General features: G+C 28.6%; 1 protein-coding gene across 1 annotated transcript; it reads left to right on the top strand.

Moving 5' to 3' along the window:
- The first annotated feature begins 265 nt into the window (after positions 1-265).
- Positions 266-12,844, top strand: LOC106792459 (facilitated trehalose transporter Tret1-2 homolog). Its single transcript, XM_014758887.1, has 6 exons — positions 266-566; positions 8,180-8,366; positions 8,788-8,959; positions 9,686-9,958; positions 10,833-11,141; positions 12,291-12,844. The coding sequence occupies exons 1-6, from the start codon at positions 266-268 to the stop codon at positions 12,723-12,725; spliced, it is 1,677 nt and encodes a 558-aa protein (XP_014614373.1). The 3' UTR covers positions 12,726-12,844.
- Positions 12,845-15,645: the final 2,801 nt, after the last annotated feature.

The following is a 15,645-nucleotide window of genomic DNA, read 5'->3' as shown; positions in this document are numbered from 1 at the left end:
GTAAAAGTTAAATCATATTAATGCTAGCGTAAAAATGACCCTGACATTATAGTAATATATGATCTAACATAAGAATTATTTATTTTTCAGGGTCGAGGTTTATCGTTCGTTTCTACGGTGTCGTTGCATCTATCCAATCGAAGAATTACGTTTAACCAGTGGCAGAAGAATACTTGAAAGACAGAGACAAAGGTAGAAACAGAAAGAGAGAGAGAGAGAAGAAGGAAGGAAAAGAGGAAAAGAGAGAGAGAAAGAGAGAGAGAAAATGGCCCCCACCCATCAGCAGGAAGAAATAGAGGGGCGGTCATATAAAGAGTATGCATACAGCCCTGTACCAGTGAGTTCCTCTTCGGCAGTGTACGAACCAACCACCAACACTACTACAGATACAATAATAACAACAATAACAACCCTTGATAAAGAAACATTCGTTGAAAATAATCAAAATAAAGCAGACGAGTGCAAATTATCAGCCACTTTTGGAAAGGTTAAGGGCAAGTGCAGTGCTGCCGAAGAAATGGCTGAGAAAGGATCTACTTTATTGCAATACGTTGCAGCTGCTGCAGGTCAGTCATTTTTTTATTTAATATAAAATATATTTCATTATATTTCTCTTATTTGTTTTGTTATAATAATATTATATATTTGTGAAAAATATTGTAATGTTTTTAAATGCTTTTTTTTCATTTACAAGATTTGTATCTTTTGCATTGGTGTTTCTTTCTTTTTTTTTTTCTTTTTTTTTTTCTTTTTTTTTTATTCTTATAAATTATATCGAATTTTTTTTTTATTAGAACGTATTGTTACGCGTTATGTTTGATTATTAAATTTGAAAGTAAATTTTAATAGGGTTGCGTTAATATTAAAAATTACAAATATTTATTTTCCGGTGATCGTTTTTCTTTTATCTTCTTATATATATAAAAAAAAAACCTTAACCCACGATGCTGGAACTATAGAAATTTATTTAAAAAAAATTACTTAAAATTTTTCTGTTGGGTAAAAGCGAATTTTTGAGACATACTTTCTTTAAGTATTATATAATTTTTAACGTTATAACAAATTTTATCGTGAAATTTTAGGCACAGTAATATCCAGTTATTATGTTGTTAAATACCAAAAATGATATAATACATTTCTAGTTAATAATCTTTAATTTTTGTTTCGTTAAAAAAACAATCGGGTTAAATCGAAATAATCGATTGAATAAATCGAAGAAAAATTTTGAGGATTGTTTCATTTTGAAATGTACAAAATGATGTGTTGCGAACACATTTTAATGGGATACATTTATGGGACTAAAAAAAGATCTAATTAAATATAATATAATATTATTAATAAAATAATAATAATTTGTGTGAAAGGATTCGGATTTGCGTGATACAAATGAAACGAAAATAGCTAAACTTTGTTCGATAACACATAAAAGCAATAAGCCATGTATCACGTCCTGACACATATATACACTGATATATATACACGCATACACACACCTACACGAGTTTCAAATTGTGTAGTAGATATTTTCTTTGTGTCTCTTTGTATCTAATCGAATTCGAATCGTTGCCTACTATTGTTGTTTGGATCATTTGAATTTAATGTTGAAATGGAATTCGTTTAATTGTAAGTTTACACGTTTGAATTAACACAAACGTTCCTATTAATACGTCAATTTGATTTTCTTCATTTAATATAAATGAAAATTATTCGCGACACGATTAAAATGGATTCGACAAAAATTCGAAGAATTTCTTTTATTTTAAATTGACTCATTGTAAGACAATTATATTTGAAAAAAAGAAGAAAACAAAATCTTGGAATATAATTTTCTCCTTTCTATTGTTTTTTTTTTCTTTTCCTTTTCGTTAATAAAGTTTTAAACTATTATTTTCTTGGCATCAATTATTGTACAAAATTGTCTAATCACTTTCAAGAATTAAATTACGTTTCGATGTAATAATAACAGGACGTTAGTTAGTACAATTTGTTAATTATTGAGCACAGTGAACTATTTATGCATGTCATTTTAAATAATAATAATAATAATAATAGTTACTTTCAACCGGTAACACAGATAAATAAATAAATAAATAAATAAATAAATAATTAAATGAAATGAAATTAAATTGAATGAAAATAAATCTACAAATGAATAAATCCGCAAATAAATTTAATTACATAAATAAATGAAAACAAAAAGAAAAGGAAAAAAAAAAATAAAATAAAAAAGATAAATAAAAAGAGAAAGAGATTAATGAAATAATTTAGAGATGCACGTGCGCATTCGCGTGTTTTTAAAACAAGCGCAACATTCTGATCGAACTTCGAACTCGATGCCGACGTCCTCGAATAGATGCAACCCACGTGACTAAAAGCTTACGTATAAAAACGTCACGGTGGGTGTGTATTTTAAATCACACTAATCTATTTCTTTTGCATATACTACAATCGATTATTCTATCGCGCGTGTTAAAATGACAATTAATTTCAAATTGAATTTATATTTCTTATTTTAACAAACGTGATTCACACAATTCCGTGGATTACAATTAGCCTGACATAATTCTGACGACAAATTTTATTTCAAATATCTCATTCCGTTCGAATTTAATTATATCCCTATTTTCAAATAATTATTTTTCATTAATTTTCAATATCAAAACCGATGCGAAATTAATCGTATATTTTATTTAAAACTTAGCTTAGGTGATTGTTTGATTTTAAGATTATTTATAAATATTCGTAGCGGAGGGGTGAGTTTAGCATAAACCAAAAATTGTGAGATACAAATATAAGTAAAGTAATGATAAAACATTGTACAAAAATTTTGTAAGTTGTGCAATAATAACCTGATTATATATATATATATATTTAGAACTTAGCCATGATGTCAGAAAAATGAAAATACAATAACTTCTTAACATAAATTAAACTTCTTAACATAAAAAAAAGATAACGTCGGGAACGTAGAGTTAAGTCCGGAAGTATGCAAATAAAAATTGTTAAATGACGTATCGAATTCACGCACGTGCTTAAGAAGATTCGAATATGTTAAAGTTCAATAGTGTTATGCGATGCTTTTGTTGTCATGTGCCACATAACTTGATTTTGTGTGGTTACTATATTTAAAATCATTATATACCTTTATTCGTCTACGTGTCATGTATTTAATTTACGTCTCGCCTAATTGCTGACTATAAAAATAATTATTCCTTTTTTTATCCTATTTTGTAATATCTATTCATCCCCCCCCCCTTCACCAGCACTCTTACGTACAATACATGCTAACATTTATCTTCTATTTGTATATACAATCTATATATTAATTCGATCATTTAATCATCGAATTATTTACTCGCCTAATCTGTTTTTTATTTAAACATATAAATTACAAATTATTTTCTAATATTATGTGATAGCAATTAATTCGATACTTTATTTGTTTCAACAAATTCAATATTTGCGTATTAAATAATCAAGTTATTCTTCGAAATAATTTTTATTATTATTCGATGACTTGCGTCAATCTTTCAGACAATTGTTTGTAGAAACATAATTCTTCGGCGAAAAAAAAAAATATGCCAATTTTCATGCAACGAATTTGATGTCAATTAATTGCAACAATTAATACTTATGTAAATAATTTGGTTTTTTCTTTAAAAACGGGAAAGTTTATTTCGTAGTTCTTTTGAATGATCAATTAGTTTGAAATATTAGCAACAGTTGAATCGAAAATTGAAAAATAATTGAAATTGCAATCGTGAGAACAGTGAGAATAATAACGACGAGAATTGAAAATTGTATTATATTTAGTAACTCACATGTTTTATTCTCTCACCGTCGGAGATTACTATAATGGTTTTAATACGGATAATGAGGAAGTAATTCGGCTTTATTGAAAGATCTTACATCTCTTACAAGCTCATACTTTAATTTCAATCGTTAACACCGGATACTAACTTGTTTTAATATTTGTGCATCATCAAATCGTTCCAATTATTTCGCTGCTGCTTATTTTAATTCCAATAATTTGATTTTTTCATCCTCGTTTAGGTCGACAAAAAAAAGAACAAAAATTCGTTTCCTCTTTCAATTAATTTCGAATTTTTTTAAATCTTCCCGTGTGATTTTTATTTCTTCACTTTTTTCTTTTCCTCGTGTAATTTTCCAATCAATGACGTTCCACGTATTTCCCCTTTATTATTATATTTTTTATTTTTTTTTTTCTTAATTATTTTATTTCTTATCTCAATGGTAGTTCTGTTTTTTTTTAATTATTTTACTTCTTATTTCACAATAGCTTCTGTTTCTTCCTTTTTTTTTTTTATCTTCCAAACATGTGTTCATCTGAGTTAGATTATGTGTAAAACAAGAAACGAAATATGTATGTGTGAGTGTATGCATGTATGTTAATAAGCTTAATTAAGTTTTTATTCAAGATGACAGAGAAAAAAAAAACATTTTCGATGAAATAAAAAATGATCAGCATTTTGTTTTCTCCTGATCGAATAATTCTGACATTATAAGAAACACAAAATATACAATAGGAAAGGTGTTTATCGTATAAAATGTCAAACGAGTTTTTTTTTTTTTTTTCTTAAATCGACACAAGAACAATTTTGTGCTTTGGAATTCAAGAAATATTTTTTTTCTATAATCAATAAATAATCTTACAAATTGACAAATATTATCGAAAAATTGTCAATGATTTTACGATCGAATAAAACAATCTGATATGATTAATAATAATTAAAAATAAATAACGATAATAAATATAAAAATGAACGAGATAAAATATACGCGAAAAGACTTCAATCTTTTGATACGAAATCAAATTTATTGCGTGATACTTTTTAAGAAATCTTATATTTATTAAATAACGTGCACACATATATATATCTGCATACGTAAGAAATATGTTTATAGTTAATAATTAAAAACAATACGCATACGTAAATATGAATTGCATCGTAAACGATAAGAACAACTATGACGAACATAATCACTCTGATTATACGGTCTCTAACAAATATTATTTTTTTCTTTCTACGTATTTTTCATTTTTATATATTTAATTAAAGTTATCTTACGTATGTGTAAACACTGTTAACGTCATATTTTGTAAAGGAAATATTACGAAATAGTAATACACACATCGTCGTTTATCAAATTACAAGAAATTTATTATTTGTTTGATATGTTTTTCTCTTTTTTTTTTTTTTTTTTATTTTCGACTCACAAAAAAAAGTGATTAAAGTATTTCTTCAAAGTATTACATTTATATATAAAATCAAATATTTAATATTCAATTAAAAATCAACGTATGAAAGATTTTCTTGAAAATATATCAAATTTTTCTAAATCAAAATACAAAGAAATTGTAGAACAATAGAAATTTAATTCCTTTCTCTTGATACTTTGTTTTTTAAGGATTCTTAAGAAAGAAAATTATTGGAAGGTCGACGACAAACGTCAAACAACCAAACAAATAATATATATATATATATATCAAATACCCCCATAGTATTTTCCCTATTTTAGAAAAGTCAATGAAAAAATCATTAAAGGTTAATCCAGCATCTTAAGTAGCTAACGTGTTTCATGATAAAGACCTATCAAATGTAATTAAATCTAAATTCAAGGTAAAACCTTTAAGAAATTTATGTTAACCGATAAAATTGATCGCATTGATCACGTTGTTAACTCAAGTGCGATTAAAGATCTTTGAACGTGAGTAATAATTCGATTTGTATATATATATATATATATATATATATTTGATTTGATTTAAAGATCACAATACGATTTGACGTCATAAACTCTGAGTTGGCATTTAATAGTGAAAAATATATATTTAAAGATTCTAATATATATATATTACATATATTTATATAATACGCGTCTCTATTAAAAATAATATTTGCGTCTGTTGAATCGTTAAAAAAAGATTCTCAAGTTGGACTTTGACCTTTCATCTTACAAAAAAGGAAAAAAAAAAAAAWAAAAAAAAAAAAACAGAAATTTAGGACAACGATAAGAAGAATTCGTGACGTTTATCGTACACGCCCACCAATTTCCGATATATTTCAATACAATCTCATGTAATTTACAAGTCTGTTTTATTAAATGATATCGTAATTTATCAAAAATTTGATAATAAATAAGTCGAATTTGTTTTTTTCAATTTCAATATAAACGTCTATTATAGATTAATAGGAAATTTCCTAACTGTTGGAAAAATGTTTAATCGAAATATCGTATGACAGAACGAGGTTCGTTTCCTTGGCCGTTGTCTGACCCCTCGTCGTCTGATCCGAAAGATTTTTTTTCTATTTCTGATCATTATTGATATTACATTTTATTATAATTATTATTACTTTTTTAACCTATCTCCTTCTTCTTCTCCTTTTTTTTCATTTTTTTTATCTAAATCCTATCCCACTTATTATTTTAACGACTACACAAAGTAATAATCGAAATGAATAATAAAAATGTCGAATATCGAACTTTTTTTTTTTACGGGACGGCACGCGTAATTTAACCTTCATGTCGAGACCATTAATGGAAATTTTTTATCGAAGAAGAAAAGACAACAACCCGATCAAGTATAAAGAAACAAAAAGATTGTTTAAGAAAAATATCCCGGACGAAAATGTTTGCTCTTTAAATAAAAAAACTGCCGAAAAAAAAGAAGAAGAGGAATTTTCGAAGAGGCACAAAAAACTCGCGAGATAATATTTTCTCTATCTTTTTTTTTTTCTATTATACGTTTTTCCTCATGCATCCTCCATGCCCCCATACCGAACTCGCCACAACCCTCATATCAAACTTCTCAGACATTTTTTTTTTAATTTAATGCGAATTCGCGAACGTGCCAATATTTTTTTTCGTAATTATTATTGTTGTTGCTGCTCGTTTTCGTTGTTCGATTGACATTTCGTGTGTCAATGTTAAAAAAGGAAGAATGAAAAAAAAAATCGAATTCACGTCCGTTTTCTTTGGGTAATCGTTGCGTAATTCTCTTTGCGTTTGAATGATTCGACATACCACCTCGAAGGCTCGGTCGAGTTGCATAACATCTACAATGATAATGATAATGATGATGATGATGATGATGATGATGATGATAATGTTATTACATTGCCGTGATTGGTGATACGCATGCTGCTGCAATGCGATGCAAAAAGAAAAAGAAAAAAGGAAAAAAATTGATGAAATAAGAAAAAACAGAAAAAGAAAAATAAAAACAACGTCGAAGCAAGACACACACACACACACACACACACACACACACACACACACACACACACACATACAATCGATACGAGAACGAAAAACCATTCGTCGAGCATTATCGCGAGTGTTAGATGCCGGTTACGATCGTTTATCACAATTCTAACCGACACCCCCACCACAAATGGAAAAATCTTGCCACTCTCTTACGAGTGTTTTCCATTATCTTACAGATTTTTTATTTTTTTTTTTTTTTTACCTTTTTTTCCTAACGCTTCTTTTTTCTTCGAGTTTCCTCCCTCCTTCTCCCCTTTCCCCCTGTCCAGACTCCCTGGCTACCCCTTTTTCAATTTGCTTCAGCAGTGACCGCAACATTATATAAAATCGATCATTCCTGACATAATTGGATCGACTTTTTATATTTTTTTTCCTTTCTTTCTTTATTTTTTTTGTTACTTCGATAAAGCGAAACGTTTTGTAAGAATGCAGGTTACATGCAGTCAATCCTTAATAAAACCCAAAGCAATTTCAAGTGCAATAAGCGATTATGCAAAAGCCCGTGCTAATTTAACGACAGATTTTATCGCAGAAAACGCCTCCGATGGTCGTTGCCAGCGACAACTTACTGAGAAAAACTTAGTTTATTTTGTATAGTTCTATCAGAGTAACGCTTAATTATCTTTATGGAAAATTAGCTAATATATATTCGTTCCTGTTTTCTATCATTGAAAATACATTTGTGAAATGCATTTTAATTTAATTCTTAATTTTTTTTTTTCTCGTTATAAATAAATTAAATAATATATTTATATAATATTAATAATTAATATAAGTAATTTAAATGATATTTTAATTGTTAATATAATTAAAATAATAAAATATAAAATATAATAGAATTAAAATGAAATATATCCTTGACTTAAATTTGTTTTGACAAATTTTTCAGCGAATTTAAGCATAATGGCGACAGGTGCAATGTTAGGCTGGACCAGTCCAATATTGGGAAGACTGAAAAAAGGAGAAAATACACCTTTGGATCGTCCAATTACGGAAAACGAAGGATCATGGGTAGGATCTTTAGTAGCTCTTGGTGCTGCAGTTGGAAGTTTCTTAGCAGGATATTCTGCTGAAAGGTATCAATTATTTTATTTCATATATTAATTAAACCCTTTAGCAAAGATGATATGCCATTACGTGTGCACATAAATTAAATTAAATTACGAGAAAATAATAAATATTTGTATTTAAACAAATCTAATTCAATGATATCTAATCAAAAATATGAATTTCATTGAAAACCATTATAATGGTGTTTCATTTCATATTAATATCCACTATAATATCTATTCAAAACCACTATAGTGGGGAGTTTCATTTCACAATTTTTTTTTAATTTTTATTTCGTTAACGTTGAAGTTAATAACTCTAATTAAAATATCCACTATAATATTTACTGAAAATTACTATAGTGGCGTTTCATTTCATGGTTCTTTTTTTAATTTTTATTTTGTTAATGTTAAAGTTAATAATTCTAATTAAAATATGATTTGTCAGATTTGGCCGAAAGTACAGTCTATTATTTTGCATTGTACCTTTTACCATTGGTTGGGTACTGATAGCTACAGCAACCACTGTTGTTCAATTGTACATAGCTCGATTTATATTTGGTATTGCCTTGTCCTTCGCATTTACGGTCGTGCCTATGTACGTGGGAGAGATCGCAGAGGTAAGGAAAATAATCATCTTCGAAACGAAATCACTATATACTAATTAAAGTACTCGGTACACGTTAGATAATATTCCTATTCATGCATCACAACGTATATATATAAAAGTTTTCACGAAACCTATGCGTCGAGGGTATGAGTTTGCTCATTTTTATTTTTCTTTTATACGACACCAACGTTAAACGAATGATTTTTTATTTTGTTTTGTTTCTTTTCTAATTGCATCATCGCAAATAAATTCTGAATAACATAATTGAGGCCGTTTATTTCGAAAGTTGCATAAGTTTATTATCCAAATAAAATCAAGTTACCTAACTTAATAGTTACATTTTTAAACAATCTTTTCAATCTAAAGTAATTTGTTACTAATATAAGATTTTGTAAGACGACAATTTTCTGGTTAATGAACTAACGAAAAAGTTTATTTTGAAAGTGGTGTAAAGATCCAATCATATCCATCAAAAATATATTGTTTCTTAAATAATGATAATTATGTTAATTAGAATGATTAATTTGACACCTTTAGAAATCAAAAAACCAATATTCTATTATGTCATCTGTTATTTATATTAAGTTTAATCCAAAACAAATTCTTCAATATTTCGATTGGAACATAAATGGATTTATGCGAGTTTCAAAGTAAACGGGTCATATAATTATTATATAGTGCAAAAACAATGATATACTTGATCAAATTTCAAATAAAATATTATATATTTTTGTAGACGTCAATTAGAGGAGCATTAGGATCTTTTCTACAATTGTTCATCACTTTTGGATTGTTTTATTCATACGTAATTGGTCCATTCGTATCTTACGTGGTATTCTGGATCCTATGTGCCTGTTTACCAGTAATATTTTTCGTTGTCTTCATGCTGATGCCAGAATCACCTTATTATTTGATATCAAAAGGTAAAAAGGAAGAAGCTATTGCCGCATTGGTCAGATTACGAAGCACGAGTGAATCTGCAGTACAAAGTGTGGCAAACGATATGCAGGTAAAAATCATAAAAATCCGAAAATTCTTTTTTTTCTTTTGTCTTTCTATTTTAATCGTAAATCATAATGATTAATTTATCGATAAATATTTACGCGATAGTTGTTATACGTATCACGTGCTCGTATTGTCATGGAATAAATCTAACCAGTTTTTAATATCACTTGTCTGGTCACGTTCATTTAACGAGGCCATAGTAAAGGTTGTTTTTTGATCTTAACTATAGTGTGTGTATTTGTATAAACAAATCATCTCGAACTCCTATATATAATATATTATTAAATTATAAATATATATATATATATATATATATATATATATGTCAATTAGAATATTTATTGTATAAGTGTTAATTCGATATCATAACGTGTTTATAGAAAATTGAAACGATTATTTCAGTCACGTGTTGTAAAACAATCGTTGAGTCGTGTGCATTATAAGTCAGACGATTGACCTCGTGCACTTCAAAGATGAAGGCCCTCTTTATCGATCTGATAATAATCGATTCACATACATCGGAACACACTTCTTCTCTATTTAATCTTCTCTTTACGCATATTTTATTTATAGACAACGAAATAAAATGAATTAACGTGTAAACAAAGTTCTAACATATCGATTAATAGATAATTATTACACGGGTACAGGGGGCCCCCATATAAAAATTCTTTCGCAATTATTTTATCATTTATTTAATATAAATCTTACGCGTAAATTTTTCGTATTATTTATTGTATATATATATATTATAATAATATATTATAATTATAATTGTTTTACTCATACATAAATGGTCCATTCGTATCTTATATATATAATATATATTATAATAATAATAATAATAATTGTTATTGTTGTATTATATTGTTTTATAGGCTGCCTATGAAGAATCGATACAAACGCAGACGAAATTTTCCGATCTTTTTACCGTAAAAGCAAATTTGAAAGCACTTATATTCACGGTATTATTGGCCTCCTTTCAACAATTGACCGGTATAAACGTTGTCCTATTTTACATGGGTGACATATTTGCTGCCGCTAAAAGTTCATTGGATCCAGATATTGCTACGATTATTGTCGGTGCTGTACAAATTGCTGCATCATTTGTCACCCCGTTCATCGTTGACAGACTTGGAAGAAAATTACTTCTGATAACTTCCGGTATCGGTGAAATAGTTACTTTGGTAAGTAATTATTTTTCTTTGATTTCAACTAATTCATATTTGAAATTAACATTAAATCTATCCAGGAAGAATATACATCCTAAAACAATTGTATTATTGATATTACATTTTTGTGTATTTTATTCTCCATTATTCGATCTTGAAATCATCATCATCAAAACGGATGTAAGAATGATGCGTGCACGGGTTATTCCCAAAGGTAAAGAAAAAGAACAAAAAAAAATGAAAGAAAAAAGAAGAAAAAAAAAAGAACAAATTATACGGGAAGAAGCTAAGTACTAAAACGTTTCAATTAAACGCATTCCGTGAGTTTCTTACTCGAATTCATGGCCAATCTCGTTAAGATCTCGGAACGTGTATAGCATTATATTATAGTAGGTAGAGAGTCTATAGTTCACGTGACCTTCTATTTGAAAAAAATAATTCAAGGGAGCCCGCCAATTATTATTCACATTGATATTATCGTTAAAATACACGAATTTTGTGTTTATTCATAGAGATCTAATTTAAAAATGATTATTTTCAAATGAATGAATTATTCATTATGAGTGCAACGTACAGTAATAATTGTTTTATCCTTATTCAAGGTTACAACTTTGCTGCATATCGTAAAATAATTATATTTGCATATATATATATATTTTCGATCGATGAACACGTGTTGTTAACAACTCTAACGATGATTCAATCGAATAAGAATTAAAACTCGCGTGTTAACTACTCTATTTGTAATGATGATGATGATGATGATTATTATTATTATTATTGTTTATTTATTTTGTCAACGACCGTGCCGCGCTGACAGCATTAATTCTCGTTCGATCACAAAAGTCAAGCAACGCTGGGCACAGTTTTTTTAGTACCTGGATGGGTGACCCCCTTGGGAACACCGTGTTGCTTGATTCCAAAAACTTTGCCTAGTTTTAATACCTAGCTGGTCCCAAACCTAAACAAAGTAGTAGGAGGGTTCGAGGGTATGAAGGGGGAAGCTAGTTAGCAATACCTACAAAATACCCACAATACCCAACGAAGTCCTAATAAAAAAGTAGAAAAAAAAAGTGAATTTATTTGAATTTGATGATCCCATCATAGAATTTAATTCGTCGTCTTCGTATTATTTATTTATTTCCTTGATGATTTGTGTTACAGGGTGCGTTGGGTCTTTACTTTTATCTACAAAAATACGAAGACGAAGAAATGGTAGATTCGATAGCAATGCTACCCGTTATATCATTGGTAATATTCATAACAACTTATTGCATCGGTTGGGGACCATTACCGTGGGCAGTTATGGGTGAGATGTTTGCGCCGGATGTTAAATCCAAAGCTTCCGGTATAACCGTATCTATGTGTTGGTTATTGGCATTTTTCATAACGAAATTTGCAAGTGACATTACCGAAGCATTTGGAAATCACACGACTTATTGGATGTTCGGTGCGTTTTGTTTATTGAGTGTCCTATTCACGATATTCCTATTACCTGAAACCAAAGGTAAATCTTTGGAAGAAATTCAGGATGAATTGAGCGGCATCAAACCTATCAAACCCGAATTCACCAATTACGAATTGCCGAGCAAACAATGAAATGATCGATCGATCGATCGATCGAGGGTCCACAGTTGATTAGTTTTTATCAAGGACGTTCACTATCCTTTGAAAAACTTTTACGGGTCCATTTAAAGCACAAATAAATACAAACAAAAATATATATTTATATTATGGACGGATGATTCGTTTTTAGGATTTTGAGATTGTCCTATTTCGACCCTGGCCACGATTCAACAATTCGATTCCGACGACAATTTGTTGTTGTTGTATCGTCAATCGTTCTTCCAGTGGTCTTTTATATCAGAAAAATAATGGAGAACCCCAAAACGAGTCAAGAATGATATGCTTTATTTTTATCAGTATTGGACGGTTGGTCGGGAGGGAGTGAGGGGTTGGGGTCGGGCAAAGGTCGAGAATTCGATGAAAGGTTTGACGCAAACCCTATCGTTTTCTCAGACGTTAGAACGTCGTCTCACTTGTTTCAATCATTCCCAAATGGGAAATATACACACAACGTTTATCATTAACAATAAGATCGTCATTTTATTATTATTATCCTAAGGTTTTGCGTTCCGTGTTATTATTATATTTAAAATTCGCGTATCCCTTTTTTAATTTTATCATTTTATTTTAATTAATTGACTCTTCCTTTCTCTTCTTGCGTGTACGCGTGTACATGTGGCGTGTGCATGCGTGCGTTTTGTGTTTCCATTCGCGAAAATTCGAACAATTTTGTTTCTTTTCTTTCCTTTCCTTTTTTTTTTTTTCTCTTAAAATTATTATTATCAAATCGTGTACGGTGTAATTTGTTATTTAAAAATAATAGATTAATGTGTGTGTGTGTGGCGCGTGTGTGTTTTCTTTTCTTCAATTTTTTTTTTTTTCGGATTCGGAATTTAAACGATTTACGCGTAGGTGTCTTTTATGCAAGTTCCTTCTTTTGCATTGATCGAACAATGAATGTAGGTCGAACTAGAAAACCTGACTGAAGTTCACGATCGATTAATATTATTATTATTATTATTATTATTATTATTATTAATACTGCTATTACTATCTATTACTACAAATGCTGCTGCTGCTACTAACTCGTTCAACTTCGATACAAATGTCAATAAAGTTAGTTTTTGCTTTTATTTCATTTTTTTTCCTCTTTATTATTATTATTAATATTATTGTTATTATTATTTCTTGCATAACGCGAACGAGATATTGTTTAATGTATTTTCTAATCGACGCGTCACGAATGTTCTTTTGTTTTTTTGTTTTATCTCATAAACGATGTTTTTTTTTCTTTTTTGATACAAATCTAAATCGACTTTGTTCGTGATGATGATGATGATGATGATGATTTAAAATAACAACACGTATTGTCGTAGATTTGACACATCCGATGCAGAAATATTCAAACTGCCGTTTATTATGTTCGCGATTCCTCAAACCTAGTCAATTTAATTGTCTTGTTTTCTTTTCCTTTTGTTTTTTTTTCTGTTTTTTCTTATTATTTTTCGTCTGGGATAAAATAAGTAACGTGAATCGATGAAATTTTTTCGCAGTTTTTGTCTTCTTGTTTTTCCTTTTTTTTTTCGTTGACACCTTTGGAACAAAGAAAGGGGAAGAAAATGAAAAAAAAATTGTTTTATTCGAAGGTGGGTGGGTGGGGGAAGGGGAGGAATAAAAAATCGAACGATAATTTTGTTTCCCCGAACCCGTTTTGTGATCGGTTATCTAAATTTTTGGTTTGTTTCATTTTATTCGTCCTTTATATATTAAACTTTGATCTTTATTTATTTAATATTATCCTGATCAAGTATTTTCATTTTATCATTATTATAATAAAATTATAGTTTTAATAACGTTTTTATTATCATGAGATTTTATTTTTTTTAACAAATGTAAAAAAAGGAGAGAGATACAAAGAGAGAGAGAGAGAGAGAGAGAGAGAGAGAAAACAAAATAGAAAAAGAAAGGAAGATAAATTATTTTTATTAATTTTAGAATATATTATATATATATAAAAAAAAAGAAAAAAAAAAAAAACCAAAGTAAATAAGCGCAGAAGAAATGTTTTTTTTAGCGCGTGCAAATTCTGACCTAATTCTTTTGAGATCTTTTTTTTATAATAGAAACGAAATAATTAATTTATAAAACAATTTTGCTGCCGTTCTTTTTACAAAAATGTTTTTTTTTTTATACAAAGAATGCACCTCCTAATGTGAATGAGCACACATACTCCTCCTTATTAACTTGCTTGCATACACGCATACGAATACGCGATTTAACAAGAAGAAATAATCGTTAAAAAAAGGTAAACCTCGTAAAACATTTACGTTGTTGAGCATGGCTATCGTTCAAGGTTAAAAAACATTCCCGTATTTCGCGTTACAATTCTTACGTGGATAAAAAGAAAAAAAAAGAAAAATCCAAATTAAATGCGCAACGCTTGATATATACATATGTTATAAGTTTCACTGTGTCTCTGGACTTTTATTTTATTTCTTTTTATTTATTGTTTTTTTTTTTTAAGAAGAAGATGAAAAAAAAATCAGAAAATAGAATGATTTGTCGTTCTTACTTTCTTTTTGTATCTTTTTCGCGTTATTACTTTTGTTATCACTTTCCCCCCCCCTCCCCTATACATTTTGTTGTCGTACTTTTTAAAGAAAAAATAAAACCAACGCGAGATAAGAAAATTGACGATAAACAATAAGAAAAGGAATAATGGAAAGGAAAAGAAAACGAAAACGAAAACGAAAACGAAAACGAAGGAAAACTATTATTTTATTTGATAAAATGTGGATGAATTTTATTCTATTTTTTTTTTTTGTTTTTTTTTTTTTTTTTTTTTTTTTTTTTTTTTTTTTTCTCCGTTGTACAGTAATAAAAATAGTATATATTCCAAAGTTTCGCGTAATATTTTTCTTTTTTTTTTTTTTCTTTTTTCTTACGACTAGAA

The sequence above is a fragment of the Polistes canadensis genome, unplaced genomic scaffold (genome assembly GCF_001313835.1).
Source record: "Polistes canadensis isolate GaletaPanama2010 unplaced genomic scaffold, ASM131383v1 scaffold_434, whole genome shotgun sequence".
NCBI lineage: Eukaryota > Metazoa > Arthropoda > Insecta > Hymenoptera > Vespidae > Polistes > Polistes canadensis.
Note: the sequence above shows the minus strand (reverse complement) of the source record. Positions and strands in the feature narration are given on the sequence as shown.